At 38.1% G+C, this 24112-nt stretch overlaps 6 protein-coding genes across 7 annotated transcripts; 1 reads left to right on the top strand and 5 right to left on the bottom strand.

Moving 5' to 3' along the window:
* The first annotated feature begins 737 nt into the window (after window positions 1-737).
* On the top strand, window positions 738-1529 carry LOC9299973. Its single transcript, XM_021016093.1, has one exon. It carries the CDS (start codon window positions 861-863, stop codon window positions 1284-1286), a length of 426 nt encoding a protein of 141 aa, XP_020871752.1. The 5' UTR covers window positions 738-860; the 3' UTR covers window positions 1287-1529.
* Window positions 1530-3480: 1951 nt separating this feature from the next.
* Window positions 3481-6673, bottom strand: LOC9299972 (glutamate receptor 1.3). The gene is made up of 5 exons (XM_002863850.2): window positions 6336-6673; window positions 5014-6242; window positions 4596-4902; window positions 4146-4519; window positions 3481-4038 (listed from the first exon to the last, which is right to left on the bottom strand). The coding sequence occupies exons 1-5, from the start codon at window positions 6622-6624 to the stop codon at window positions 3652-3654; spliced, it is 2586 nt and encodes an 861-aa protein (XP_002863896.1). The 5' UTR covers window positions 6625-6673; the 3' UTR covers window positions 3481-3651.
* Window positions 6674-7561: 888 nt separating this feature from the next.
* Window positions 7562-11242, bottom strand: LOC9299971 (glutamate receptor 1.2). The gene is made up of 5 exons (XM_002863849.2): window positions 10557-11242; window positions 9206-10446; window positions 8782-9088; window positions 8314-8687; window positions 7562-8214 (listed from the first exon to the last, which is right to left on the bottom strand). The coding sequence occupies exons 1-5, from the start codon at window positions 10828-10830 to the stop codon at window positions 7828-7830; spliced, it is 2583 nt and encodes an 860-aa protein (XP_002863895.1). The 5' UTR covers window positions 10831-11242; the 3' UTR covers window positions 7562-7827.
* Window positions 11243-12226: 984 nt separating this feature from the next.
* Window positions 12227-16248, bottom strand: LOC9299970 (glutamate receptor 1.2). The gene is made up of 5 exons (XM_021022534.1): window positions 15139-16248; window positions 13806-15046; window positions 13398-13704; window positions 12918-13291; window positions 12227-12819 (listed from the first exon to the last, which is right to left on the bottom strand). The coding sequence occupies exons 1-5, from the start codon at window positions 15425-15427 to the stop codon at window positions 12433-12435; spliced, it is 2598 nt and encodes an 865-aa protein (XP_020878193.1). The 5' UTR covers window positions 15428-16248; the 3' UTR covers window positions 12227-12432.
* Window positions 16249-16343: 95 nt separating this feature from the next.
* LOC9301707 (TPR repeat-containing protein ZIP4) lies at window positions 16344-19836 on the bottom strand. Its single transcript, XM_021022525.1, has 5 exons — window positions 18427-19836; window positions 18054-18243; window positions 17929-17961; window positions 17206-17829; window positions 16344-17126 (listed from the first exon to the last, which is right to left on the bottom strand). The coding sequence occupies exons 1-5, from the start codon at window positions 19770-19772 to the stop codon at window positions 16506-16508; spliced, it is 2814 nt and encodes a 937-aa protein (XP_020878184.1). The 5' UTR covers window positions 19773-19836; the 3' UTR covers window positions 16344-16505.
* Window positions 19837-19916: 80 nt separating this feature from the next.
* LOC110227641 (FRIGIDA-like protein 3) lies at window positions 19917-23197 on the bottom strand. 2 transcript variants are annotated; one of them, XM_021022557.1, is made up of 5 exons: window positions 23017-23197; window positions 22516-22580; window positions 21285-22358; window positions 20901-21073; window positions 19917-20561 (listed from the first exon to the last, which is right to left on the bottom strand). In XM_021022557.1, the coding sequence occupies exons 3-5, from the start codon at window positions 22345-22347 to the stop codon at window positions 20130-20132; spliced, it is 1668 nt and encodes a 555-aa protein (XP_020878216.1). In that variant the 5' UTR covers window positions 22348-22358; window positions 22516-22580; window positions 23017-23197; the 3' UTR covers window positions 19917-20129. The 2 variants fall into 2 exon arrangements, with proteins under 2 accessions (XP_020878216.1, XP_020878224.1); XM_021022565.1 differs by lacking the exon at window positions 22516-22580.
* Window positions 23198-24112: the final 915 nt, after the last annotated feature.

Genomic DNA, 24112 nt, shown 5'->3' with positions numbered 1-24112 from the left:
TTAAAGATGTTACGTAAGTTTGATTACCGGTGAATTTTCATTTTACATCCTTAGTTACTTTTAGTGATTAACTTGGTTATTTATTCGTCAAAACTATTTCATTAAATTAAAGGAGTTACATAACTTTAAACGACCAGGACTAATAAACTATATGTGCATGAGTTCTTGCAGATGTAGCTAATAATTCAACTTCAACTACTTGGCTAGCTCCTCTTTTCACAAAGCACAAGAAGTGAGATTAGCTAACTTCAGTACATCTCTAATTACAGTATGTTGATATGGAAATTAAGATGTTTTCAAAAAACCACACACAATAAAGAATTTTGAATCACCAGATAAAAGTACCTATTTAAAAATCAAGCATCTTGATATATAAGACGGTCATGCAAAGTGCCACTTATACAGTCTAATTAAAAGGCTTTAATAGATGGATTTTTCATCGGTGAAAAGTCCTAATTATGGTCAATCCAAGGATCATTTGGTTTATTTCATTTTTGCATAAATAATTTTCTAACTAATTACAACGATATATGTCAATGTCAGTGTAATTATACAAAAATGTTATAAAGCAAAGTCGGAATAATTTGTTTTCCTTGTGTTAACTTAAACTCATAAATCCGATTCTCCAAAGAATATGAGACGTTTTGCTTTCTTTAAACTACATTCCGTTATGCGATTCTAAAAACAAACTACATGACGTTTGTATCATATATAAACAGCACGCATGTCTAATAAGAAGATACAAAACGACCAATAATCTCTTCCTTGTTAGCGAAAACTATAAATTGTAACGAACTTCTTCTTCTTCTTCCCTCTTAAGTGAAAAACCAAAATCGCAAAAGAAGCAAGAAAACAAAAAAATGGCGAATCTCGACTTCAAGACTTTGGAGTTCCTCACTTCCCTCACCTTCAACTTCAAGACTCTCTCCGATACCATCACTTCCTCGTCGTACTCTGTCTCATCTCCGGTTGCTTCTGGTGTTCGCGTCGCGGCGGATCTTGATCTCATCGACGGAGGTTGTTTTCGCTGGAGGATGGTGTCTCATCGTGAAGGTTCACGTTATTCTGTTAAAGACGGTGTCAATCGCGATGGTTATGATACTGATGAAGATGACTTTGACTACTATGATGATCTCGATGATGATTATGAGCTGGTTAAGGTTCAGAGAATTAGGAAATCGGGGAAGAGAACATTCGCGAAGTCGAAGGAGAAGTCTTCGTATTCACAGTTGAAATCTGGGTGTGTTCATGGCAAACATGGACTCGGTATCAGTTTCAGGTGCTGATTTGACTCAAAGATCGTTCAAAGAAAAAAAAAACTTGTTCTTGGCTCATTTCAGATTTGCGTTACTTTGGATAGTTTCTGTGTTGAAATTTGGATTTCTTTTGAGGATTTGATTGTACATGATTTTAGTTGTTCTTGGATTGTTTAGTTTCTGGAATCTTTTGTAAATCGATCTTTAGGTGTTATGATATTGGGGAAATCTTTAGAGATGAATCAATGAAGAAGAGTTGGTTAGCTTTTGATAGAGTAGTTATTACCATGAACAATCTTGAAGATTGTACATGTTTTAGCTCTTCTTGGATGGTTTTTTAGTTTCTGCAATCTTTACATGAACGATAATCTTTCCATGTAACGAATTTGTGACATCTTTGCAGAAGAATCAACTAAGATGAAGAGTCTTGAGGATTTTAATCCGTTATTTTTTTCCAATATACCAAAACGGAAAAGATTGAGGAATGTTTTTAGTTCAATAAAGTACTGTTTGTTTAGTGAAGTTTTATTTTCTCCTGGATATATATCAACTGGTTTTAAATAAATGAATCAATCTTTCTTCTAAATTCTCATTGTAGTTCATAATATAAACCCTTGAAAGTAAAAAAAAAAATATTAGCAACTGAGAAGTCTAAATAGAAAAAAAAAAAAAACAAGAATAGAAAGATTAGTAATTTACTGCATGCATATTTTCAGAAAATAATTTTCTGCCTTCCAAATATATTCAGCCCATTAAAAGCCCAATTAAATAACAGCGCCAAAATCAAGTGAAGTCACAGCCTAATCTTCTATCTAAAAAGCGCCGAAACCATGGTTTATTGAATCCGACCTGTTCAAATACCCACGGTTTATTGAATCCGACCTTGTACAAGTAGTATATGGGCCTAAATGATGGAAAGCCCAATTCTAATTATAAATATCTGAAGAGCATGAAGTTTCAAATTGACTTTTGGATTTAAACACTGGTTAATTAGCAATAGAAATAGATTGATAGACCCTTGATCATCAATATCATCATGTTCATTTGCTTTGAAGTTTGAACAAACTCTTTCATCGTCTTGTCTGTTCTGAGCCATTTCAGGGCTAGGTTCCTCTTAAAACGCAACATCTTATGCAAAACTTAATTAATTTTCCATCTCCAATATGAGTAAGACACTCTCAATTTGAGTTGGATCCTTGAATTTTCAAGGAATTAACAAAATTGTTCTTCCAAGGCTTATGTCCCAAAACATATCTTTCCCAGTTGTGTTGTAGTCTGTATATAAGACTACTGATCCCAGAAGAGACAAAACTAAGATTCATTAGATATGTTAAGTTAAATAATAAAGCCTCTAGTTCGCTAAACCTAAATCTTGAATCAATTATCGTCCTTTGGTGACCATATCACATAAATCGTACACAATTTATGATCTTGACATATCAATATAGGAATTAGTATCCAAAATAATCAAAGTATTGTAAACCAATCATGTGCCCATGTAGGGATCACTTAGAAAAAATCCCGAGGACTTAGTAAAATTGGAGTACAGATCAATTTAGCAAACGAAGAAATTGCACCAAAACATGGAATTAATGGTCTTGGGACAGAGTGCGTTTGCCAAACAAACAACAAATAACAAAAACAAAAGATTGTGCCAGTAGATTTAGGGCCTGGATAATCATGATTACTATCAAATCCAGGCGAGTGATACTGACTAATTTCTATTTCGCAAGTTTATATTTTATTAAATTGATTGGATCGTGATTATCTAAACCCAATCAAAGAAGCTGAGACTTGCTTTAAATAAAAAAAAAAAACTCTAGACCAAAAAATAAAAACAGAGGAGTAATTTACGATTAGTAGCTGCAAAAATTTGAAAGAGGAGCTAAAAAATCAGAGAGATGCGAGAGGCGTTGTTAAAGAAGAGAAAGAAGAGAGATTATTTATATATGAGATTGGGAGAGAGTTGAGAGATTAGGGTTTCTCTCTTCTCTTTGAGAAAATGATTATGGGCTCATTGATTTTTGGTAGCCCACCCCAAAATAAGCCCATACCGGACCGCCATTTCGGATTTCTGACTCGGTTTGATTTTGATTTTTGGGTTTCCAGATTTTTTTTGCTTGTATATTAAACCGGATCTTTATTTGATTCGGTTTGCTCCACTTAATTTTTCTGATTATAATCAGACATTCAGACTTATGATAATTTTTTGACAACCAAACAATTTGGAAGACACTAATCATATAGTATTAACCAACATTATAAAGGTGGGTTTGATTTGATCTCATCTACAATTTACAAGGATTGGTCTTTAAACATCATTTCTACTTTTATATGTAAGCCATTTACAAGTAAAGATTAGTTATGGACCTTTTTTATCTATCGTAATCTGTTCCTATTGTCTGTTACGTTGAGCCATTTGAACTGCATTTCCGCCAATGGGGTCATCGAGAGGACTAGGATGGATATTTCTAGCAAAGTGGATCCTGAAATGTATAATTTGTCGCGAGATGAATAGTTTAACCGAATCCACAAGAACTGTCCATTCGTCGCGGAGCCAGAGAATAAGAAGTACTGCAAGAGCGAAAGCGAATGAAACTCCGGTTATCATAAACAAACCGCGGAATCGGTAAAGGGTTATAGGATTTGATGTATCATCGGTTGTGTATGGAAGTTGTTTATCAAGCCATCTTTTCTCCATCTCGTTTAGCTTCTCGCTCGTCCTAAGCTTCGCAATCTCCCGGGACACATTAGGCACCAACTCAAAGCCCTTTTGAAACATCTGAAACATAGTAAAAAACAAACCAAACATTATTTTTTGTCAGCTAGTCAAAAGTAAATAAAGAGTAAGGAAGCTTAATTATGCTGATGAAGAAGAAGGATACATACAAAGCCGAAACCGTTGGTGGTAGATTGTGTCTTGACCATGAGAAAATGTGTCGGATTCTCGCCAAGGAGAACTTTGAGGTATGGTAACTCATCAACAACAAAAGAGACAGTCTTGTTCAGCAAGGCGTGAGCATAATCTGCAGAACTATTGAGACCTAATGATCTCATTGCTCGGAGGCTGGAACTAGTGAGGGCCACATTTGCGATAAGGGAGCCCGAAAGGTGACCCACGTAGTCTTCATTTGAGTTGAATCGTATCTGTTGTACCGTCATCATTGATGTCAATGTTGCAGTGTAACTAGCGGTCAATATGAGCACCGCAAATACCCAAACTGTAACTACAAATCTTGATAAGTTGTGTTTTAGCCTCTCCCCTGTCACACATCAGCAAAAGGTAAGCATCACTACAATCTTTTTCTGAACAAAGAATGTGAAAAGGCGATTACTTACTGTGAGCATAAACAAGGGTAGAGAAGCCAAACCAAAGCACAACTCCAATCTGTTGTGGCCAAGATCCTTGGAACTCTTTGTTCTCAGATCTTTCTATCAACCAAACTATAATGCCGGTCAAGACGAAGAAAGCTGCACTTGTTATCCAAAGGTCTGGTGTTAAAGGTTGGAAGAACACCCACATACTTCTCTCCTTTAGTGCTACAATTCCAAGACCCATTTCAGTGAATGGCAACGTAAAATCAGCATACATCGATCTATTGGAAGTGATTGTAATATCTCCCACAGCTGCATCGTATTTGTCTTTCTGTGGGATGCAACACAAATATTTCAATGGAGTTGATTTAGTTTCCACACACTCTAAATTGATGAAATAAAATACTTTGTAATAAATAGTAAACTAAAACATGGTTAGTACCTGGCTACTAAGTGCATATGCAAGATTGTCGTAGTTACTTCCATTAAGCCAAGGTATGTACTCAACTTCATAGTTGAAAGGACTAATCGAAGCCCGAAAAGCTTCTATACAGAACCCTTCGACAATTACTTCATTTGTTACCGGATCAGTCTCAACTTTCATCAGTCTTGGAAATCTATTGCTAGATGTAACCAAAACCCTCAGCTTTTTTCTACCGCTCTCTCTTAGACTACTCCCTTTCGGACTTTGAGCAGACCCACCGGGCCAAATGATGGTCTCCAGCTTGTCATGAGTAGAAGATAAATGTCTTCTACTGCTGAAACTACCATTAGAATTCCAGTATCCTACCCTTCTCTCACCTGATCCTATCATATTCACAATCTCAAACTTTTTTGATAACAACTTCTTATCATGCAACTGGAAATCACCACTCAAACCCTTAAATCTACTCTCTGAGATTGCCTCAAGGAGAGTTGATGATACATTTGGCATCCTTGTAACTTCCGCTGCACTCGCTAGAGCCCAAGCGATATCGTGAGCCCATACGCCAGAGATACTCAACTGAGTTATCTCCGCTTCTTCAACCAGCAATGATTTTCTCCATCTTAAAGTGAAATTTCGAAGCTCTTTAGACATTGGAATGTAGGACTTGAAACCAACCACACCTTCCATTGCCTCTTTTGAGAAATCGTCAATGTTTTCATTGAAGCTGTTCATTGTTTTAGCAGTGAGGATCCAAACAAACCCATCACCCATCAACCCTAATCTCCCAGCACATGGGAAGAGATGAGTTGCAATAACTCTAGACAAGTGAACAACAAAGACTGTTGTTCCTAAGTCCTTCAGTTTCTGTAAACGATCCATCACAAAATCCTCACTTGAAGAGACAGTAAAACCAACCTTGGACTGTACACGAACGTTGTTCTCATGGAAATGGTCTACCATAAAATGCATACTCTCTCTCCAGTCATCATGATCTTCATAAAGAAGAGCAACACTGTTCCAATCAAACCCATTGATGAAAGCTATAATTCCCTTAGCCTCAGAGACAGAATCATGTGTGGCTTGGATCAAGTAACTGTATTTACTCAATGACAATGACATGGGAGAGTTAAGCGTAATCACAGGAACCCTAGCTTGCTCTCCAAGTTCCCCTAAAAGCTTCGCTTCCAACAACGAATTCCCGCCAATTATCGCTTCCACTCCTTCAGTTTGCAACAGATCTACAGCTGTTTCATTCACAAAAGATAGAAAACAAAGACTGTAAGCGTGAATGGAGACAGAGAAGAAGACAAAGTTTATGTAGAGAAGAAGTGTGTTACCAGAAGCAAGAGCAAGAAGAGGCTCTCCATGAGAGTTTCTGACTGAAAAAGAGACTCTAGTTTTGTAATCATTGTTAATAGCGTAGAAATCTGAAAGAGCCATTGAAACAGAGCTTTTCACTATCTTCCCTTCCACGGAACCCAAATCCAATACCAACCCGACCCGGATCTGAACCCGTTTACGTCCATGATCAACGTCGTCGTTTTGAGTAGAAGCAATGGAGATGAAGAGAAGCAAAACAAGAAGAAACGATAGCAAAATTGGATTTTTGAAACAAAATCTCTCCATTAAAAAAACTTTTCAACTACAGAGAAAGGAGAAACCCCACGTTTGCTGCTTTTAGTCATTATTTTATTTTGTTGTTATATAAACACTTGCCGTGTTTTGTTTTTCCTCTGTCTAATTATTTTACTTTTTAAAAACTTTGATAAATATGTTAGAAGAAAAATGACATTAGTCAAAGTAAAAATTCGGTGTGGGCTACCGAGTTTGGCTACTCTTTTGTCTCTCAAGTCATTCATTACTTTATAGAATCTGACTAAAATGTATAATGTTTGGTGAAGAAAGTAAAAACGAAAATATATGGAAGAAATTAGAAAGTATTCTATAGGATTAAATTTGTCAACGGACTAATTTTAGCAAAAGACAAAAAAAAAAAAACATTTGTCAGCGGTCGTACGAACAAATGTGTTAAACTGACATTTTTTTACGTAACTCCATATTTGTTGGGATAGTATATATTAACAATTAACTTGTGTTGACAAGAACAATTCTTCAATTACTTAAGTGTAAGAGACTTGACAATTTAGACAGTCAAAGATATAAATCTAGAAGTAGAGGAAAATGGTGAAAGTCGTGTCATCTCAAAAGTAAACGATCTCATATCATATGTAGAACACAAAACCAAACAAACGAAATGTAGGAGTCTCTTACCTACTGATTAGAGTTTCTTACATTTTACAAGGTTTATAAAGTTACTTTATAAAACAAAGGTTTATAGTGTTACAAAAGTATCATATTCTCCAAAAAAATATATAAACTAACCATAGAGTAAAAGTAAAAATTATACTGAAAATATACTATTGCAAATATAAACATGAATAAAAAATTAAACAACCATGTTATTTATTTGGTAAAATCGAATAGAAACCCTAAATCAAAACCTTATAAATAACGTATGGTTATAAGATTAACAAATCATAAAATATATTTATAAAAAAATTAGAATGTGTTAAGTTTTAACTCAATATATTACCGATATCTTTTTGCTAAATTCAATATATACAGCAACATCAAATTCATGAAGTAGTTGTGAATCTGATGATCATTCTATAATTTACAAAATTGGTATAACAATCATTTTTACTTGGATCAAGAACTACTGGATCATTGAAGAACGACAAGGTTCTTCTGTGAGGCTTCAAGTTCAGAGTCAGAGTCAGAGACGTTCAACATCACAACAATTGTTTGCTCTATGTTTATCATTTGATCCTATCGTCTGTTACGTTGAGCCATTTGAACCGCATTCTCGCCAATTGGGTTATCGAGGGGACTAGGATGGATAGTTCTTGTGAAAAGGAACCTGAAATGCCTAAGTTGTTGTGAGAGGTATAGATTGACTGACTTTACAACAATTTCCGATTTTTCTCGGAGCCAGAGAATGAGAAGTACTGCAAGAGCGAAAGCGAATGAAACTCCGGTGATCATAAACAAACCGCGGAATCTATATAGGGTTATAGGATTTGATGTATCATCGGTTGTGTATGGGAGTTGTTTATCAAACCATCTTCTCTCCATCTCGTTTAGTCTCTCGCTCGTCCTTAGCTTCGCGATCTCACGAGAAACATTATGCACCAACTCCGAGCCCTTTTGAAACATCTAAAATGTGGTTTAACAAATTAAACAAACATTTATGGTCAGCAAGTGACAAGAAGATGAAAAGTAAAGAGACAGATGATGTCGAAGAAGGATACATACAAAGCCAAAGCCATTGGTGGTAGATTGTGTCTTGACCATGAGAAAATGTCCAGGATACTCGCCAAGGAGGACTTTGAGGTATGGCAACTCACTGACAATATATGAGACATTTTTATTCAACAAGGCTTGAGCATAATCTTCTGAAGTATTGAGACCCAATAATCTCATTGTTCGGAGGCTGGAATTGGTGAGGGCCGCATTTGCGATGAGGGATCCCGAGAGGTGACCGACATAGTCTTCATTGGCGTTAAATCGTATTTGTTGCACCGTCATCATTGATGTCAATGTTGCAGTGTAACTTGTAACCAATATGAGCACCGCAAATACCCAAACTGTAACTACAAATCTTGATAAGTTGTGTTTTAGCTTCTCCCCTGTCACACATAGTAAGCAGCAAAAGGTAAGCATCACTCCAATCTATTCTCTTCTGGCCAAGATTGGTATATAAGAATATGAAAAAGTACTTACTGTGAGCATAAACAAGGGTAGAGAAGCCAAACCAAAGCACAACTCCAATCTGTTGTGGCCAAGATCCTTGGAACTCTTTGTTTTCAGCTCTTTCTATCAACCAAACTATAATACCCGTCAAGACAAAGAATGCTGCACTTGTTATCCAAAGATTTGGTGTTAGAGGTTGGAAGAACACCCACATACTTCTCTCCTTTGCTGCTACAATTCCAAGACCCATTTCGGTGAATGGCAACGTAAAATCGGCATACGTCGATCTATCAGAAGTGATTGTAATATCTCCCACGGCCGCATCATATTTGTCTTTCTAAGGGATGCAACAAAAATTACCAGTGGAATTCATTCAGTTACCACACGCAGTCTACATAAATTTAAAATTTTTTTAAAAGTACTTGCAATCGTAAAATCGAGCCATGGTTAGTACCTGGCTATGAAGTGCATATGCAAGCTTGGTGTAGTTAGTTCCATTGAGCCAACGTATGTACTCCACTTCATAGTTGAAAGGTGCAATGGATGCCTGAAAGACCTCTATACAGAACCCTTCGACAATTGTTATAGCATTTGTTACTGGATCAGTCTCTACCTTCATCAGTCTTGGGAATCTATTGCTAGATGTAACCAAAACCCTCAGCTTTTTTCTACCGCTCTCTCTTAGACTACTCCCTTTCGGACTTTGAGCAGACCCACCGGGCCAAATGATGGTCTCCAGCTTGTCATGAGTAGAAGATAAATGTCTTCTATTGCTGAAACTACCATTAGAATTCCAGAATCCTACCCTTCTCTCACCTGATCCTATCATATTCACAATCTCAAACTTTTTTGATAACAACTTCTTATCATGCAACTGGAAATCACCACTCAAACCCTTAAATCTACTCTCTGAGATTGCCTCAAGGAGAGTTGATGATACATTTGGCATCCTTGTAACTTCAGCTGCACTCGCCAGAGCCCAAGCGATATCGTGAGCCCATACGCCAGAGATACTCAACCGAGTAATCTCACTCCCAGTAACTTCTTCAACATGGAGTGATTTCCTCCATCTCAAAGTGAAGTTGTGAAGCTCTTTTGACATTGGTATATAAGACTTGAAACCAACCACACCTTCCATTGCCTCCTTTGCGAAATCATCAATGGACTCATGTAAACTGCTCATGCTTTTGGCAGTTAGAATCCAAGCAAACCCTTCACCCATCAACCCTAATTTCTCAGCACATGGGAAGAGACGAGTTGCAAGAACTTCAGACAAATGAACAACAAAGACTGTTGTTCCCAAGTCCTTAAGCTTCCGTAACCGATCCATCAAAGAATCCTCACTCGAAGAGACACTAAAACCAACCTTGGACTGTACACGAACGTTGTTCTCATGGAAATGGTCTACCATAAAATGCATACTCTCTCTCCAGTCATCGTCATCTTCATAAACAAGAGCAACACTGTTCCAATCAAACCCATGGAGGAAAGCTGTAATTCCCTTAACCTCAGAGGCAGAGTCATGTGTGGCTTGGATCAAGTGCGTGTATTTGCTCAATGACAATGACATGGGAGAGTTAAGTGAAATCACAGGAACCCTAGCTCTCTCTCCAAGTTCCGCCAAAAGCTTCGCTTCTAGCAACGAGTTACCGCCAATTATCACTTCCACTCCTTCTGTTTTCAGCAAATCTACAACTGTTTCATTGACAAAGATTGTGAGTGTATATGAATAATCACAAAACAAAAATGGATACAGAGAAGAAGGTGATCTATGTTGAGAGGTTCAAGATCAATGAAGTATGTACCAGAAGCAAGACCAAGGAGAGGCTCTCCATGAGAATCTCTGACTAAAAGAGAGACTCTTGTTTTGTAGTCATTGTTAATAGCGTAGAAATCGGAAAGCGCCATGGAAACAGAGCTTCTCACTATCTTCCCTTCCAAGGAACCCAAATCCAAAACCAACCCGACCCGGACCTGAATACGTTCATCATCATCGTTGTTTTGACTCGAAGCAAAACAGTTGGAGATGAAGAAAAGCAGAACAAGAAGAAATGAGTTTTGAATGCAAAATCTCTCCATTAAAAAACTTTCTAACTAAAGAGGAAGGAGAGACTACACGTTTGCTGCTTTACACATCATTATTATTATTTTATATAAACGGTTTTAGCCTACCCATGCCGTGTTTTACATTTTCTCTATTCTATTCACATGTAATAAAAAAAAAAAATCGTATATTAGAAGAAGAAAAATTCAAAGTTAACGAATTTTTAGGAGGATATAACATTAGTCAACCGAATACAATTTAAGAGAAAATTCGGTGTGGAGTATTAAGGTTGGCTACTCCTTTTTCTCTCAAGCCATTATTTTAGGAAAAATGTATAATGTTTAGTGCCGAAAGTAAGAAAGAACAATATGAAAAATGAAGATTCTATTGGACAGAATTTGTCAAAGAGTCAATTTTAAGCAAAAGAAAACAAACATCTTTCAGCATCATAGATTTTGGAGAGTATTTATCCTTTGCCGACAAGAACTATTCAACAAGTACTTAGCGGAAGGATTATAGACATCAATCTAGAAGCATAGGAGAATAGTGTAAGGCGTCTCAACTCAAAAGTAAACGAATTCGTATGATCAAACTTATTTAGCATCCTATGTCCTTCCTTAATTCTAGACCTCCACCTAAAACTAAGTGAATCCGTAATGACTATACAAGACCACCAACCTCTTTCTATCATAAAATTTACGGTCAAATGAATTTTGATCTTAGTAAGATTTGCATAACATTAACTCCCATGAGAGATCATGTTATGATCTTAGAGGAGATCATGTTTTGCTAGATGTTAGGAAAACAACCTAATCAAACTTAGATGGATGTTTTAGGATCTATTAATCCCGAATAGATATATAGTTGTAATACATGTTCAAATAGGTTGTTTCTCTAGCAGATTTGGTGTGGACTATATATGTAAACTAATCATCTTCAACAATTCTTTATCTCGATTTATTTCATGGACAATTAAATTATGTAGACGGTTGGTTAGTAACTTAATATGAAAGAAACTTTGGTCTGAAAACCAGCCAAGTAATCCTCCTGCATACAAGCTTTATAAGTATCCATACCTTTAACCTTCTCAGCGATTTCCAAACCGATGCTCAGCCACTTTTTTGTGGTCTCTAACTGTTCTAGCCATGTTTAAGTAAAGGTTAACGAGGTTGATAACCGTTACAACGAAAGGGGGTGATTCGGAACAAATAAAACAGGTCATGCTTTTTATTTCAACGATAAACCAATTTGTTTATTTTTTTGAAAAAAATTCGGGTACATTTTTTGGCAAATATTAAATAAATCAGGTTTATTTTAGTCATTTACTTAATTAACTGTTTAAAAATGGATCCTAGCGGATCTAACATAAGAGAACCTAACCATTTTGAAAACGCTATCCACAAATTAATCAAAGTGAGAAACATATCATGCAAAAACAAAATCATAAAGTGGTTCCAAATATGATCACACGATAATTTACAAATTGGTCTAACAATCATTTATACTTTCAATCCCAAGCCAGTTTGGATCAAGAACTAGTGGACCATTGGAGGAAGAACGGCAAGGTTGTTCTGTGAGGCTCCAAGGTCAGAGTCAGATATAGAAACAACAATTGTTTGCTCTTACTTAATCAGTTCCTATCGTCTGTTACGTTGAGCCATTTGAATAGCATTCTCGCCAATAGTGTTATCGAGGGGGCTAGGATGGATAGTTCTTGTGAAGATGATCCTGAAATGTCTAAGTCGTCGTGAGAGGAATATATTGACCGAATGCACAATAATATCCCATTTTTCTCGGAGCCAGAGGATGAAAAGTACTGCAAGAGAGAAAGCGAATGAAACTCCAGTGATCATAAACAGACCGCGGAATCTATCAAGGGTTAGAGGATTTGATTTATCATCCGTTGGGTATGAGGACTGTTTTTCAAACCATCTTCTCTCCATCTCGTTTAGTCTCTCACTCGTCCTTAGCTTCGAGATCTCCCGAGAAACATTATGCACCAACTCGGAGCCCTTCTGGAACATCTGTAACGTAGTTTAATAAACAAACATATTTTTTCAACAAGTAAGAAAAACAAAGATGAAAAGCAAGGAAACTGATGATGCACAAGAAGGAGACATACAAAGCCAAAACCATTGGTTGTATATTGTTTCTTGACCATGAGAAAATCTTTAGGGTAATCGCGAAAAAGGACTTTGAGGTATGGCAACTCACTAACAATAAGTGAGACATTTTTGTCCAACAAGGCTCGAGCATAATCGTCTGAAGTATTGAGACCCAGTGATCTCATTGTTTGCATGCTGGAATTGGTGAGGGCCGCTTTTGCGATGAGGGAACCGGAGAGGTGACCCACATAGTTTTTATTAGAGTTGAATCGTATCGATTGCACCGTCATCATTGATGTCAATGTTGCAGTGTAACTTGTTACCAGTATGAGCACCGCAAATATCCAAACTGTAACTACAAATCTTGATAAGTTGTGGTTTAGCCTCTCCCCTGTCACACATAGTAAGCAGCCAAGTGTGAAAACTTAAGTATACAATCACTCCAATCTCTTCTGACCAAGATTGGCATATACAAATGTGCAAAGGCAATTACTTACTATGAGCATAAACAAGGGTAGAGAACCCAAACCAAAGCATAACTCCAATCTGTTGGGACCAAGATCCCTGGAACTCAGGGTTCTCATGTCTTTCTATCAACCAAACTATAATGCCTATCAAAACAAAGAAAGATGCACTTGTTATCCAAAGGTTTGGTGTTAGAGGCTGCAAGAACACCCACATACTTCTCTCCTTGAGTGCTACGATTCCAAGACCCATTTCGGTGAATGGCAACGTGAAATCAACGTATGTCGATCTATTCCAAGTGATAGTAATATCTCCCACGGCCGCATCATATTTGTCTTTCTGTGGGATGCAACACAAAAATTTTAATAGAATTGGTTTAGTTTCCATACTCTACATAGATGAAAAAGTACTTATAATCGTAAATTGAGCCATGGTTGTACCTGGCTATTAAGTACATATGCAAGATTGTCGTAGTTACTTCCATTGCGCCAACGTATGTACTCCACTTCATAGTTAAAAGGTGCAATGGAAGCATTAAAGACTTCTATACAGAACCCATCGACATTTATTATATCATGTGTTACTGGGTCAGTTGTTACATTCACCAGTCTTGGGAATCTATTGCTAGACGTAACCAAAACCCTCAGCTTTTTTCTATCGCTCTGTTTTAGACTACTCCCTTTTGGACTTTGAGTAGAGCCACCAGGCCAGATTATGGTCTCAAGATTGTTATGAGTAGATGATAAATGTCTTCTATTGCTAAAACTACCATTAAAATTCCAGAATCCTATCCTTCTCTCACCTGATCCTATCATATTCACAATCTCAAACTTGTCTGATAACAACTTCCTATCATCTAATTGGAAGTCACCACTCAAACCTTTAAATTTACTCTCTGTGATTGCCTCAAGGAGAGTTGATGTTACATTTGGCATCCTTATAACTTCCGCTGCACTCGCCAGAGCCCAAGCGATATCGTGAGCCCAAATACCAGAGATGCTCAACCGAGTAATCTCAGTCCCAATAACTTCTTCAACATGCAGTGATTTTCTCCACCTCAAAGTGAAATTGTGAACCTCTTTTGACATTGGAATGTAAGATTTGAAACCAACCACACCTTCCATTGTCTCCTTTGCGAAATCATCAATGGACTCATGAAATCTGTTCATGCTTTTGGCAGTGAGAATCCAAGCAAAACCTTCACCCATCATCCCTAATTTCTCAGCACATGGGAAGAGATAAGTTACCATAACTTTCGACAAGTGAACAACAAAGACAGTTGTTCCCAAGGCGTTAAGCTTCCGTAACCGATCCATCATAGAATCCTCACTCGAAGAGACAGTAAAACCAATCTTGGACTTTATACGAACATTGTTCTCATGGAAATGGTCCACAAGAAGTTGCATAGAGTCTTTCCAATCATCATGATCTTCATAAACAAGAGCAACACTGTTCCAATCAAACCCATTAATAAAAGATGTAATCCCCTTAGCCTCTGAGGTGGAATCATGTGTGGCTTGGATCAAGTGACTGTATTTACTCAATGAACATGAAATAGGAGAGTCAAGTGAAATCATAGGAACCCTAGCTTTCTCTCCAAGTTCCCCTAAAAGCTTTGCTTCCAACAACGAATTCCCGCCAATAATCGCTTCTACTCCTTCAGTTTGCAATAGATCTACAGCTGTTTCATTCACAAAAGATAAAACACCAAGATTAAGACTATGAATGGAGACAGAGAAGAAAAGAGTTTATGTAGATTAATGGAGTATGTACCAGAAGAGAGAGTAAGAAGAGGCTCTCCATGAGAGTTTCTGACTGAGAGAGAGACTCTTGTTTTGTAATCATTGTGAATGGCGTAGAAATCGGAAAGCGCCATAGAAACAGAGCTTCTCACTATCTTCCCTTCCACGGAACCCAAATCCAAAACCAACCCTACCCTGACCCGAACTTGTTCATCAACTTCATCATTTTGACTTGAAGCAAAACAGTTGGAGATGAAGAGAAGCAGAACAAGAAGAAATGATAGCAGAGGTGAGTTTTGAATACAAAATCTCTTCTCCATTATGAAACTTTCCAACAACAGAGAAAGGAGAAATCCCACGTTTGGTGGTTACTACTTACTATAGTATAGTTACAATAATTTATATACAGTTATCGGATTTAGGCTTTTAGCAACCCCATAGCGTGTTTTATTTTTCCACTATTCAATTGAAATATAATATAAAAATAATTAGAAATCTGTAAATTAGAAGAAAAATTTCAAGTTGACGGATTTCAGGAGAACAACATTAGTCAACGGATTAGAATTGCAAAAGGAAACTATGTTTGAGCTACTTTATCTTTTGTCTCTCAAATCATATTTTAGGGAAAATCCGACTAAATATATAAGTAGTGACGGAAGTATGAAAGAAATATGCAAAAAAGAAGGTTTCAATTGGACAAATTTTGTCGACGGACCAATTTTAAGCAAAAGAAAACAGAATTTCAACGGTCGTAAAAATAAATGTGTTTTTTTTTTTCCTTTGTCATTGAAGTGTTAATCTAGTTTTCTTGCGTAACCCCATAGCTTTTGGATAATATTAATTCTGCCCGTCTGTCGACTAGAACTATTCAGCAACTACTTAGTGTAAGGATTAGATAAATTAGATTAGACGGTCAAAGATATATTTCTGGAAGTACTGTAGAAGAAAATGGTGAAGTCGTCTCTTCTCAAAAGTAAACGACCTCATTTGATCAAACTTGGCAAGATCCTATGTCAGTCCTTAGTTTAGGCCTCCACCTAAAACTAAGCGAATTCGTAATAACTCTACACGACCACCAAACTCTCTCTCTGTCATAAAATCTAAATCAAATGAATTTTGATCTTAGTAAGATATGCATAACTCCCATGAGAGATGAATGTTATGATGTTAGAGCAGAAAATGTTTGCTGGATGCTAGGAAAACAACCTAATCAAACTTAGATGGATGTTTAGGATCTACTAATCCCGATTAGATAAATATTTGTAATACATGTTTTAATAAGGTTTTCTAGTGGATTTGGTGTTGACTATATATAAACTAAACATCTTTAACAATTCTATATCTCAGATATTTCATGGACATTTCAACTATGTAGACAGTTAGTTAATATGAAAGACACTAAGCAGAAGAAACTTTGGTCTGAAAACCAGCCAAGTAATCCTGCATACAAGCTTTATAAGTATCCATACCTGTAACCTTCTCAGCTATTTCCAAACCCATGCTCAGCCATTTTTTAGCGGTCTCAAACTGTCCTAACCTCACGGGCAATGCTGCTCGGTTCCAAGCTGTCATTGCGAGCCATTTCCCTTCTTCAGTCGGGTATTCCCCTTCCTTTAACCCAACCATGATTCTGTATGCCTGTTTGTACATCTTTAAAATTGCTTCTTCATCGTTTGTATCGCCTTTGTGGATGCTGGATATGAAGATCAGCTTCCTGATTATGAGAGCTATGGTTGGGTAATCTGGTGAAGCGGATGCGATCAGAGCGGATAGGCATTCGTTAAGAGCAAATGTTGACACGTCTGGGTTGGACTGAGGGCTTTGAGAGGCGAAAATTCCAAGTTGGAGAAGATAATTGTAATGACAAGACTTGGAACCAGCAAATGTCTTTACCACAAGTAACTGGAATGCCGAATTGTTGAGCCTTCCGTGTATGTCATACGCAAGTAAGGTGTACATGAAGATGAGTTCTGGCTCCATGATACAATCTTTACCATTTGAGAGCGAAGAAGACATAATCTGCACATATCTAACCAAACATCAGTGAAACTGAAAGGTAAAACTCAGCAGGTAATATTAATAAAGAGGAGGATAAGACCTTTCCTGCTCTCACGAGCAATTCTGCAGCAAGTTTCACTTGAGTTTCAGTCAGTGCGCTCTTGTTTTGCTTCTCCAAAGCAATCATAGCGGTGACATTTAGTATTATGGACCTGCAAATCATCATTTTGTTTTCTCCAGACTCATCAGTATCCATCATATAGCTGTAAAATTCCGATGCCAGCCTCAAGAATTCACCACAGAGCTCATACTTCTTTGCATTCCCACATCTTGACCCAAGGTTCCAGCAAGTTACAGCAAACCAGTTCCGTTCTCGCTTTCCAGTCTCTCCTGATCCAAAGAAACACTCTGTCCCAAGCTTAGATGCCCTGCTCTGAGCTTGCAACATAAAGTTAAGAGCTTCGGTTTCGCTGCCAATGTCTTGAGTCAATATAGTGATTAAGGTACGAAAGACCACGACCTCTGTGGTTGGCATTGTTTTTCCAGAGATATAGAAACTGAGAAACTTGGAAAGAGAAGCAACAGCAACTGGAAGCGCTTGGCAAGAAATAGCTTCATGCGCTGAAAGGGAAAGATAATCTGGAGAAAAGTCAAGGCAGGACGTCATTGCATCGATCTGAGCGATGGCACAACTGTGATCCTTCTTTTGCAGGTAGATCTTGAACTGCAAGAATCAGGAGCAAAGAGAAGTTGCTTAAAACGATTTTTGTCAAACAATCTCCAGATACATATAAATTGTACGGTGGAGAAAAAGACAGTATACCTTAAGAAAAGAGCAAGCAATATTGGGCTCAAGCTGCAGAGACAGAAAACTAGTTAGCAATTCTGAGTGGAAAGATCCAACTAGGAGAACCGTTGAAAGTAGAAGTTCCATAGAAAAATGTATACCTTTTCAGCTTCTTCTATGTATTCAAGAGCTCGATCCAGCTGAGAGAGCCCAAGGTAGCAAAGACACAAAACCCTGAAGCCTTTGGCCCTGAAAACTCTATTTTCTATATCATGTGGAATATAGAGCATTGACTTCTCAAACATCTCTGCACTTGTCTCATAATCTTTAGCACGGAAATGATCTGAAGCACTGTAAACATCAGAAGATACCCATATTAGATCCCCAGGACATACATTAAAAAAAAAAACAACAGAAACCTATCAATCGCTGTGTCCAATTTGAATCACTCAGTTAACTAAGATGCAATAAATTTGATACACCAATGTAAGTATGTAACCAAGGGAGATGAAAGTTGAATGGCGAAAAACATACCTGTTCCAGAGAACAGAATGTATTGCCTTCCTCTCCTTGGTCACTGCTTCACCAGCAAAGAGAGCAACAACTCTCTCGTCTGATACGAGCTGAGCCACAACATTTGCCCTAATTCTCGAACCATTATCACCTCCCCTACTCTCACCAAGCACCCGGTGAGCCACTCTAAGCGCCGCCTTTGCACTAACATGACACCTTCCCAGCAAACCTAAGAACACACCCTTTGCAGTTTCTGCTCCAGCAGTTCCCACCACCTCAAAATATGCTTCCACAGCAGATACCCACACAGCCTCTGGAATATCATTGTTTCCCACCATACCTCTCAGCTCCTTCTCTGCCTCACTATGTCTCCCAAGCCCTAACCAAGCCTTCATCGCCAACACAGGTAATGAAGCATGTTGATCTGCTCCATCACTACCATTTCCTCCATTCCTGAGAACTTTCACACATTTTATCACATTCTCGAACTCTCCCTTCTGCAAATGCACTGCCGATATGAAACGCAGAGTTTTGATTCTCATCCCCGTGAACTCCATAGTATCTTCCCGAGTTTTTGCAGTACCTAATCCCTTCTCACAAAGATCCAATGCTTCATTCATGAGCCTAAGAGCATCGTTTAGACTGCAATCGTCGTCATCTCTAGACAAAGAGCTTTTACCAAACGCAAGGAATTGATTTGAGAGCGATTTGTAATGATCCGGTGAACCAAACAACATATTCTTCGCTCGATTGAGCAACGTCACAGCTAAATTCCTATCAGAAATTCCCCAGGCAGTTCGAGATCTAGCTAGGTTTAGATCCAGAAACAGTTTCTTTTCTCCGGCATCGGAAATTTTCGTGATATCAATTTTCGAAACGATTTCGGTTGCTCTCTCAAAGCAACCGGAGGCGAGATCAAATTTCTTGAGACTGTGATAAACGAGACCGGTCCTATAGTAGAAGAGAGAAGACTTAATCGTCGGAGATGGAACTCCGGTAACATCCTTAGCGAGAAATAGCATATCGGCGGCAACATGTCTGAGATTCGCGATGCTCTCAGCGGAGGTTGAAGAGGATTGTAGAGAGGCGGCGTTAGAGAGATCAACACAAGCGTTCCAGAGACGAAAGCTGAGCTTCCATATGGTGAGCTTGAAGGAGTTATCGGGAAAAGGAGCGAGTTGACTCAGCCGAGTTAGGGATTGTCTAAGAGAAATAGGGAGAGATTGAGGTAGCGGCTGATTTTTGGAAATGGCTTCAGATTGTTGAATCAAAAGCTCGATCTCGGAGAGAAGAGGATGGTGAGAGTGAGAATCGGTTTCCCGGTGATGTAATCGGAGGTCCGGCGTTGTGATCTCGGCGATTCTCATTTCGATTGTTGGCGGGAGATATGAGAGAGCGAGAGAATTGGAAATTTCGTAGGACTGAGAGAATAAAGATATTTTCGAAATTCAAAAATGGGGTTAGTATTGTAATTTTACCTCTTGTGATGGTTAAAGGAAAAAAATTAATAATAATACAACATTAAGATATTAATAGAAAATCTGAGTATATTTGTTTTGAGTAGGGTTGATCCTTAAAAATACTAAAATCATCCGTACACCACAACATCAAAAGGGAAAGAACTAAATGGAGAGAGGAGTTAAAAAGAGCTGCCACAAGTTAACAACCAAAGGGGAGTCACAGAGTCACAGTCACATTTCACCGTTCACCTTTTTTTTTTATCACTAGTGAAAGTAAGCAGGAGGAGGAGGAGCCTGGTACTGATAGCAGTTTCCGTAGAAGTTTCCGTGTGCAGGAGCGGGACTGAAAGTGTAAGTCTGAGGAGGAGGTGGTGGAGCTTGTGCTGCCATGATTGGACCGCTAAGGAACGGTCTGTTGTCATACACATACTGTGGATACCTTTCAGGGATGACTCTTCCGTATCCTGTCTTGATGTTGTTGTTGTTGTTGTCGGGGACTCGGGGTTGAGCACCACGTGGTCGTTTTGGTTGAGGCTTTGTGGGTTCTGTTGCTCTCTTTTTGTCTGCTTTGGCTTTCTCGAGCTGGAGAATCCGCTTGTGAAGTGGCTCAGCTGGGTACTGCTCTTCCAGGTTATGCTCTTCGATACACTTTATCACGGTTTTGAGCCCTGTAAGCTCTCGCTCATTGAACTCATCCTGCATTGGTACACATATAATTATTATGATAATATGCGCCTAAATCTTGCATTCATCAAGTACTATATACGTAATACGCCTAAAGTAATTGATAATGAATGCATTGGTTTTAAGTTTCAAAGGCTTTAAGAAAGTCTTGAGTAAACAATATAGCAACTGAACACAGCTTGGAGATGTTCAAGTGAGGTGATTTACTTGCCGCCAAAGAGCCAGATGCTCGAGAAAAGGTAACAATAGTTCATGAAAAGATCAAACTATAGGTAACGTGCATTAGCATAGCCCTTCATTTTCTCTTACAAGTAATGAATAATGCAAGTTATCAAGTCAGGGAACACTTGCCTGAACAGCAGGAGATGCATTGCCAGGTCTGCCTTGGGTGGAAGATCTCCTTGCCTCAGTCAAGTAAGATTTCAGTAATGAGACAGGTGAGAACTGTTCTGTGAGTTCAAACGCAAATGCCAAATTAACCGCATCAATCTGTTTTCCACTGTTCACGAGAACTTCAATCACACCTGGGATAATAGGAGCAGTGAAATCAAAGATTAAGATCAATGGTGAAGGTGGAGAATTTAAAATGTAAAAACGTATAAAGCCATGTCATGTTTATGTCCTTGACCAGAGACCCTTTCCAGCTATTCACTAAATACCAAATATCAAGCGTCTCATCAAAATGTCATAGCATGTAAAGATAATCAGCCATATCCTGAAAATTAGAGAACAAACCAGGCATTTTTTCAGCTAATCCAAGTGAACGGCAGAGCTCAGCTGCCTGACGGCGACGTGAAACCATGGGGATCAGCTTTAAGAGTTCATCCTCTTTAAAGTCACCAACAATAGCAAAACTGGCCAGCAGTTGCAGGAATGCATGAGCCTCCAAAGAATTACCATTGCAAGCATCCATGTCAAGAGACTGCAGCAGTGGATTCCATCCTTCTGCAATACTTTTGGCTCTACGCTTAACATTCTGTGAGAGAACAGCAGCAAGGGAGTTGGGGTCCAGACCAGATAACAGTATGCTAAGGCACTCCATCAACATGATACAGGTTCTGCGCATGCCTAAGAGGTTAGCGTCTTTCTTTCCATCAGCGGTTGGTGCCTCCATAGGGTAAAACCCTTCCAAAGAGTCCAACACTAAGCTGGCTGGGTTTGCTGCAGCCCTGAACGCCATAGGAATCTCCTCCTTTAGTGATGCAAGGTTCTTGCGGTTATCTGATACAAACTTATGGAGCCCTGCTGAGTCCATATCCCCGCACAGTTTCAGTAACTGTGGATAAGCCTTCACCTCAAAATTTCCCATCACAGGTGAGATCTGAACATCTTGCACAGTACCATCCGGATTATCATCGGTGATACTATCAGCAGCAAAGGCATTGGAAGAATCCCCTACAGCATTTTGTGGCCAACGTTCACCAACAGAAGGTTTACTGATGGGAGCGTTATTGTACTTATCTAAAGCACTGTTTATAGTAAACATAGCTGCGTCTCTCTTCTTCTGAAGCCTTTCAAGCGACGCCTTCTCCTTAGCCTCAACAGCTGCCTTCTTTATCTCCAACAGTTCTTGAGCTTTCCTTGTTTTGGTTTCGTACTCTTTTTCTTGATCTTCAAGCTCATGAAACCGTCTCTTCAAAGACCTCTCAAGCCCATGAAAATGCTCCTCAAGTTCCTTCCACTTCAGATTAAGCGTTACAGCACGCTGACTTTCAAGTTCAGCAAACGCCTTCTGAAGCTGCTGAATCTTAGACGATGTAGAGTCCATGAGCGAAGCAACTGACCGTGTATCCTCCATCACAAAAGAGCTAAACAAAATGGAAATTTAAGTACGAATTAAATAGTCTTAAACAAATAAAAACAAACATGAGTATAACGACATTAGAGACCAGAGACAATGTTAATACTGCATAATAATCACACATGAAGAATAAAATATAAAACTTTAAACGCAAAATGTTGTTACCAATTCAAACAAGTCCAACCTCCAAGCTGCAAGTAAAGCTCCACAAAATCCCAAACGACAAACAACTACAAAAATAAATCATCAAGAACAGAGAAACAAAGATCAGTCAAAACTATCCAATGACAAGATAAAAACAAAACTGAACAAGTCAAAGTGGACAACTATGTAAGAAAATGGCCTACAAGGCAAGTAAACACAAAGAAACAAGAAACCCCCAAAAAATTCTACCGATTCAAGAAAAATATCAGATTAAGAAAACAGTAGATGACGAAATGAGAGAGGAAAAAAGCTAGCTGATTGATTCACTGATTCTGTGAAATCCCTACACAATCCATAACCCAAGCAAGCTCAAGAGCAAAATTCAAAGTCTTAGCAGAAATTTTGAGCTATTCATGGAGAAATTTAACAAACCCTAGCTACAGTGAAGACGAACTCGAACACGAAACAAGAGCAAAACAAAAAGTATAAACCTCAAGAGAAGAAGAAAAAAAGCAACTTTACCTGGAAAATCAAACGAAGAACAATCCCTAAAGAGAAGAGATTAAAAATCTTCAAGAAGCACCAGAAGATCGTAGATCCATGGTGAAGAGCGATCGAGAAAATTCGAGGTTAGGCAGAGAGAAAGAGAGAGAGAGAGAAGAGGAAAGTGAAATCCCTAAAAAGGAAAGAGGAAAGTAGAAGAGAGGCAAACAGAAAAGCAAAGTGACCATTTATAACAGACACTTTATTAAGCACACCCAATTTTACTTGAGTCTAGTAAGCACGTGAGAGCACAGGTGTTGTTTAATGGCTCGTTCTTCACTATCATATGGCTCGGACCAGACGACTTAAGTGGCTCTAGTCAAATCCTTTAAAGTTTGTGTCACGTGAGTTTGTCTGAAGCTGCCGGGAACTTGTAATTTATACTTTTTCCTCCTTTTTTTTCTTTTCCCATTAATTGGTATCTTCAGCATCTATGTGTATCATCACTCTTTAATTTTCTTAACTTATTTACCAAACACCCAATCTTTAACCGGTTAACGAAGCTTGGCTTCATGCTTAAGGCTGTGTTATAATGGAGGAAAACTAGATTGCACATTTTTTCATAGACTGATATTATTCATCGGATGAAACTATATGAGCTTCTTCTAAAAAATGTTCAAAGATGATAAAAACACCAAATCAACAAGTCCATTCTCATTGAATGGATGTAACAAGTTAGTATCCCTCACAATTTATTTTTAGTTATGTTTTGCTTATTTTTAACTCAATTTTTGTAAACTTATTTTCATTATTAATAAGGGCTTTAGTGAACTATGCTGACGTTTGACGTTCAAAACATTTTTCATTATTTAATTGTTTGTCACATACAACATTTATTTTGGTAAAAAAAATAACTAACAACCAAACCAAACATTTTTAGAAGTTAAAAAAGTATCCAACCAGCCGATAAGGACAACGGTGAAGGCGGAGATCGGTGAAAATTAAGTAAATGTTTTTCTCAGAGAAGATAAAGAGGTTGATGGTGTCAGATTCTTGATCAACGTTTTTAATTCAACTATAGTCAATGGACGGCTTAGATTTAATCACCACAACTACTGTCTTTCCGGCGACGATA

The sequence above is a fragment of the Arabidopsis lyrata genome (genome assembly GCF_000004255.2).
Source record: "Arabidopsis lyrata subsp. lyrata unplaced genomic scaffold ARALYscaffold_8, whole genome shotgun sequence".
Classification (NCBI taxonomy): domain Eukaryota; kingdom Viridiplantae; phylum Streptophyta; class Magnoliopsida; order Brassicales; family Brassicaceae; genus Arabidopsis; species Arabidopsis lyrata.
Note: the sequence above shows the minus strand (reverse complement) of the source record. Positions and strands in the feature narration are given on the sequence as shown.

Excerpts from the sequence above, each read along its gene's own strand:
- LOC9299973 (XM_021016093.1), top strand. The coding sequence starts at position 861 with ATGGCGAATCTCGACTTCAAGACTTTGGAGTTCCTCACTTCCCTCACC.
- LOC110227641 (XM_021022557.1), bottom strand. The coding sequence starts at position 22,347 with ATGGAGGATACACGGTCAGTTGCTTCGCTCATGGACTCTACATCGTCT. Across the intron at positions 21,074-21,284 it reads ATTAGCTGAAAAAATGCCTG|GTGTGATTGAAGTTCTCGTG; the intron begins GTTTGTTCTCTA and ends CTATTATCCCAG. Across the intron at positions 20,562-20,900 it reads ATGCATCTCCTGCTGTTCAG|GATGAGTTCAATGAGCGAGA; the intron begins GCAAGTGTTCCC and ends GTACCAATGCAG.
- LOC9299970 (XM_021022534.1), bottom strand. The coding sequence starts at position 15,427 with ATGGAGAAGAGATTTTGTATTCAAAACTCACCTCTGCTATCATTTCTT. Across the intron at positions 15,047-15,138 it reads TCTTCTTACTCTCTCTTCTG|CTGTAGATCTATTGCAAACT; the intron begins GTACATACTCCA and ends TGAATGAAACAG. Across the intron at positions 13,292-13,397 it reads TACCCTTGTTTATGCTCATA|GGGAGAGGCTAAACCACAAC; the intron begins GTAAGTAATTGC and ends TATGTGTGACAG.
- LOC9299972 (XM_002863850.2), bottom strand. The coding sequence starts at position 6,624 with ATGGAGAGATTTTGTTTCAAAAATCCAATTTTGCTATCGTTTCTTCTT. Across the intron at positions 6,243-6,335 it reads TCTTCTTGCTCTTGCTTCTG|CTGTAGATCTGTTGCAAACT; the intron begins GTAACACACTTC and ends TGAATGAAACAG. Across the intron at positions 4,520-4,595 it reads TACCCTTGTTTATGCTCACA|GGGAGAGGCTAAAACACAAC; the intron begins GTAAGTAATCGC and ends GATGTGTGACAG.
- LOC9301707 (XM_021022525.1), bottom strand. The coding sequence starts at position 19,772 with ATGAGAATCGCCGAGATCACAACGCCGGACCTCCGATTACATCACCGG. Across the intron at positions 18,244-18,426 it reads CATTCTGTTCTCTGGAACAG|TGCTTCAGATCATTTCCGTG; the intron begins GTATGTTTTTCG and ends TGATGTTTACAG. Across the intron at positions 17,830-17,928 it reads TTGCTTGCTCTTTTCTTAAG|TTCAAGATCTACCTGCAAAA; the intron begins GTATACTGTCTT and ends TGATTCTTGCAG.
- LOC9299971 (XM_002863849.2), bottom strand. The coding sequence starts at position 10,830 with ATGGAGAGATTTTGCATTCAAAACTCATTTCTTCTTGTTCTGCTTTTC. Across the intron at positions 10,447-10,556 it reads TCTCCTTGGTCTTGCTTCTG|TTGTAGATTTGCTGAAAACA; the intron begins GTACATACTTCA and ends TCAATGAAACAG. Across the intron at positions 8,688-8,781 it reads TACCCTTGTTTATGCTCACA|GGGAGAAGCTAAAACACAAC; the intron begins GTAAGTACTTTT and ends TATGTGTGACAG.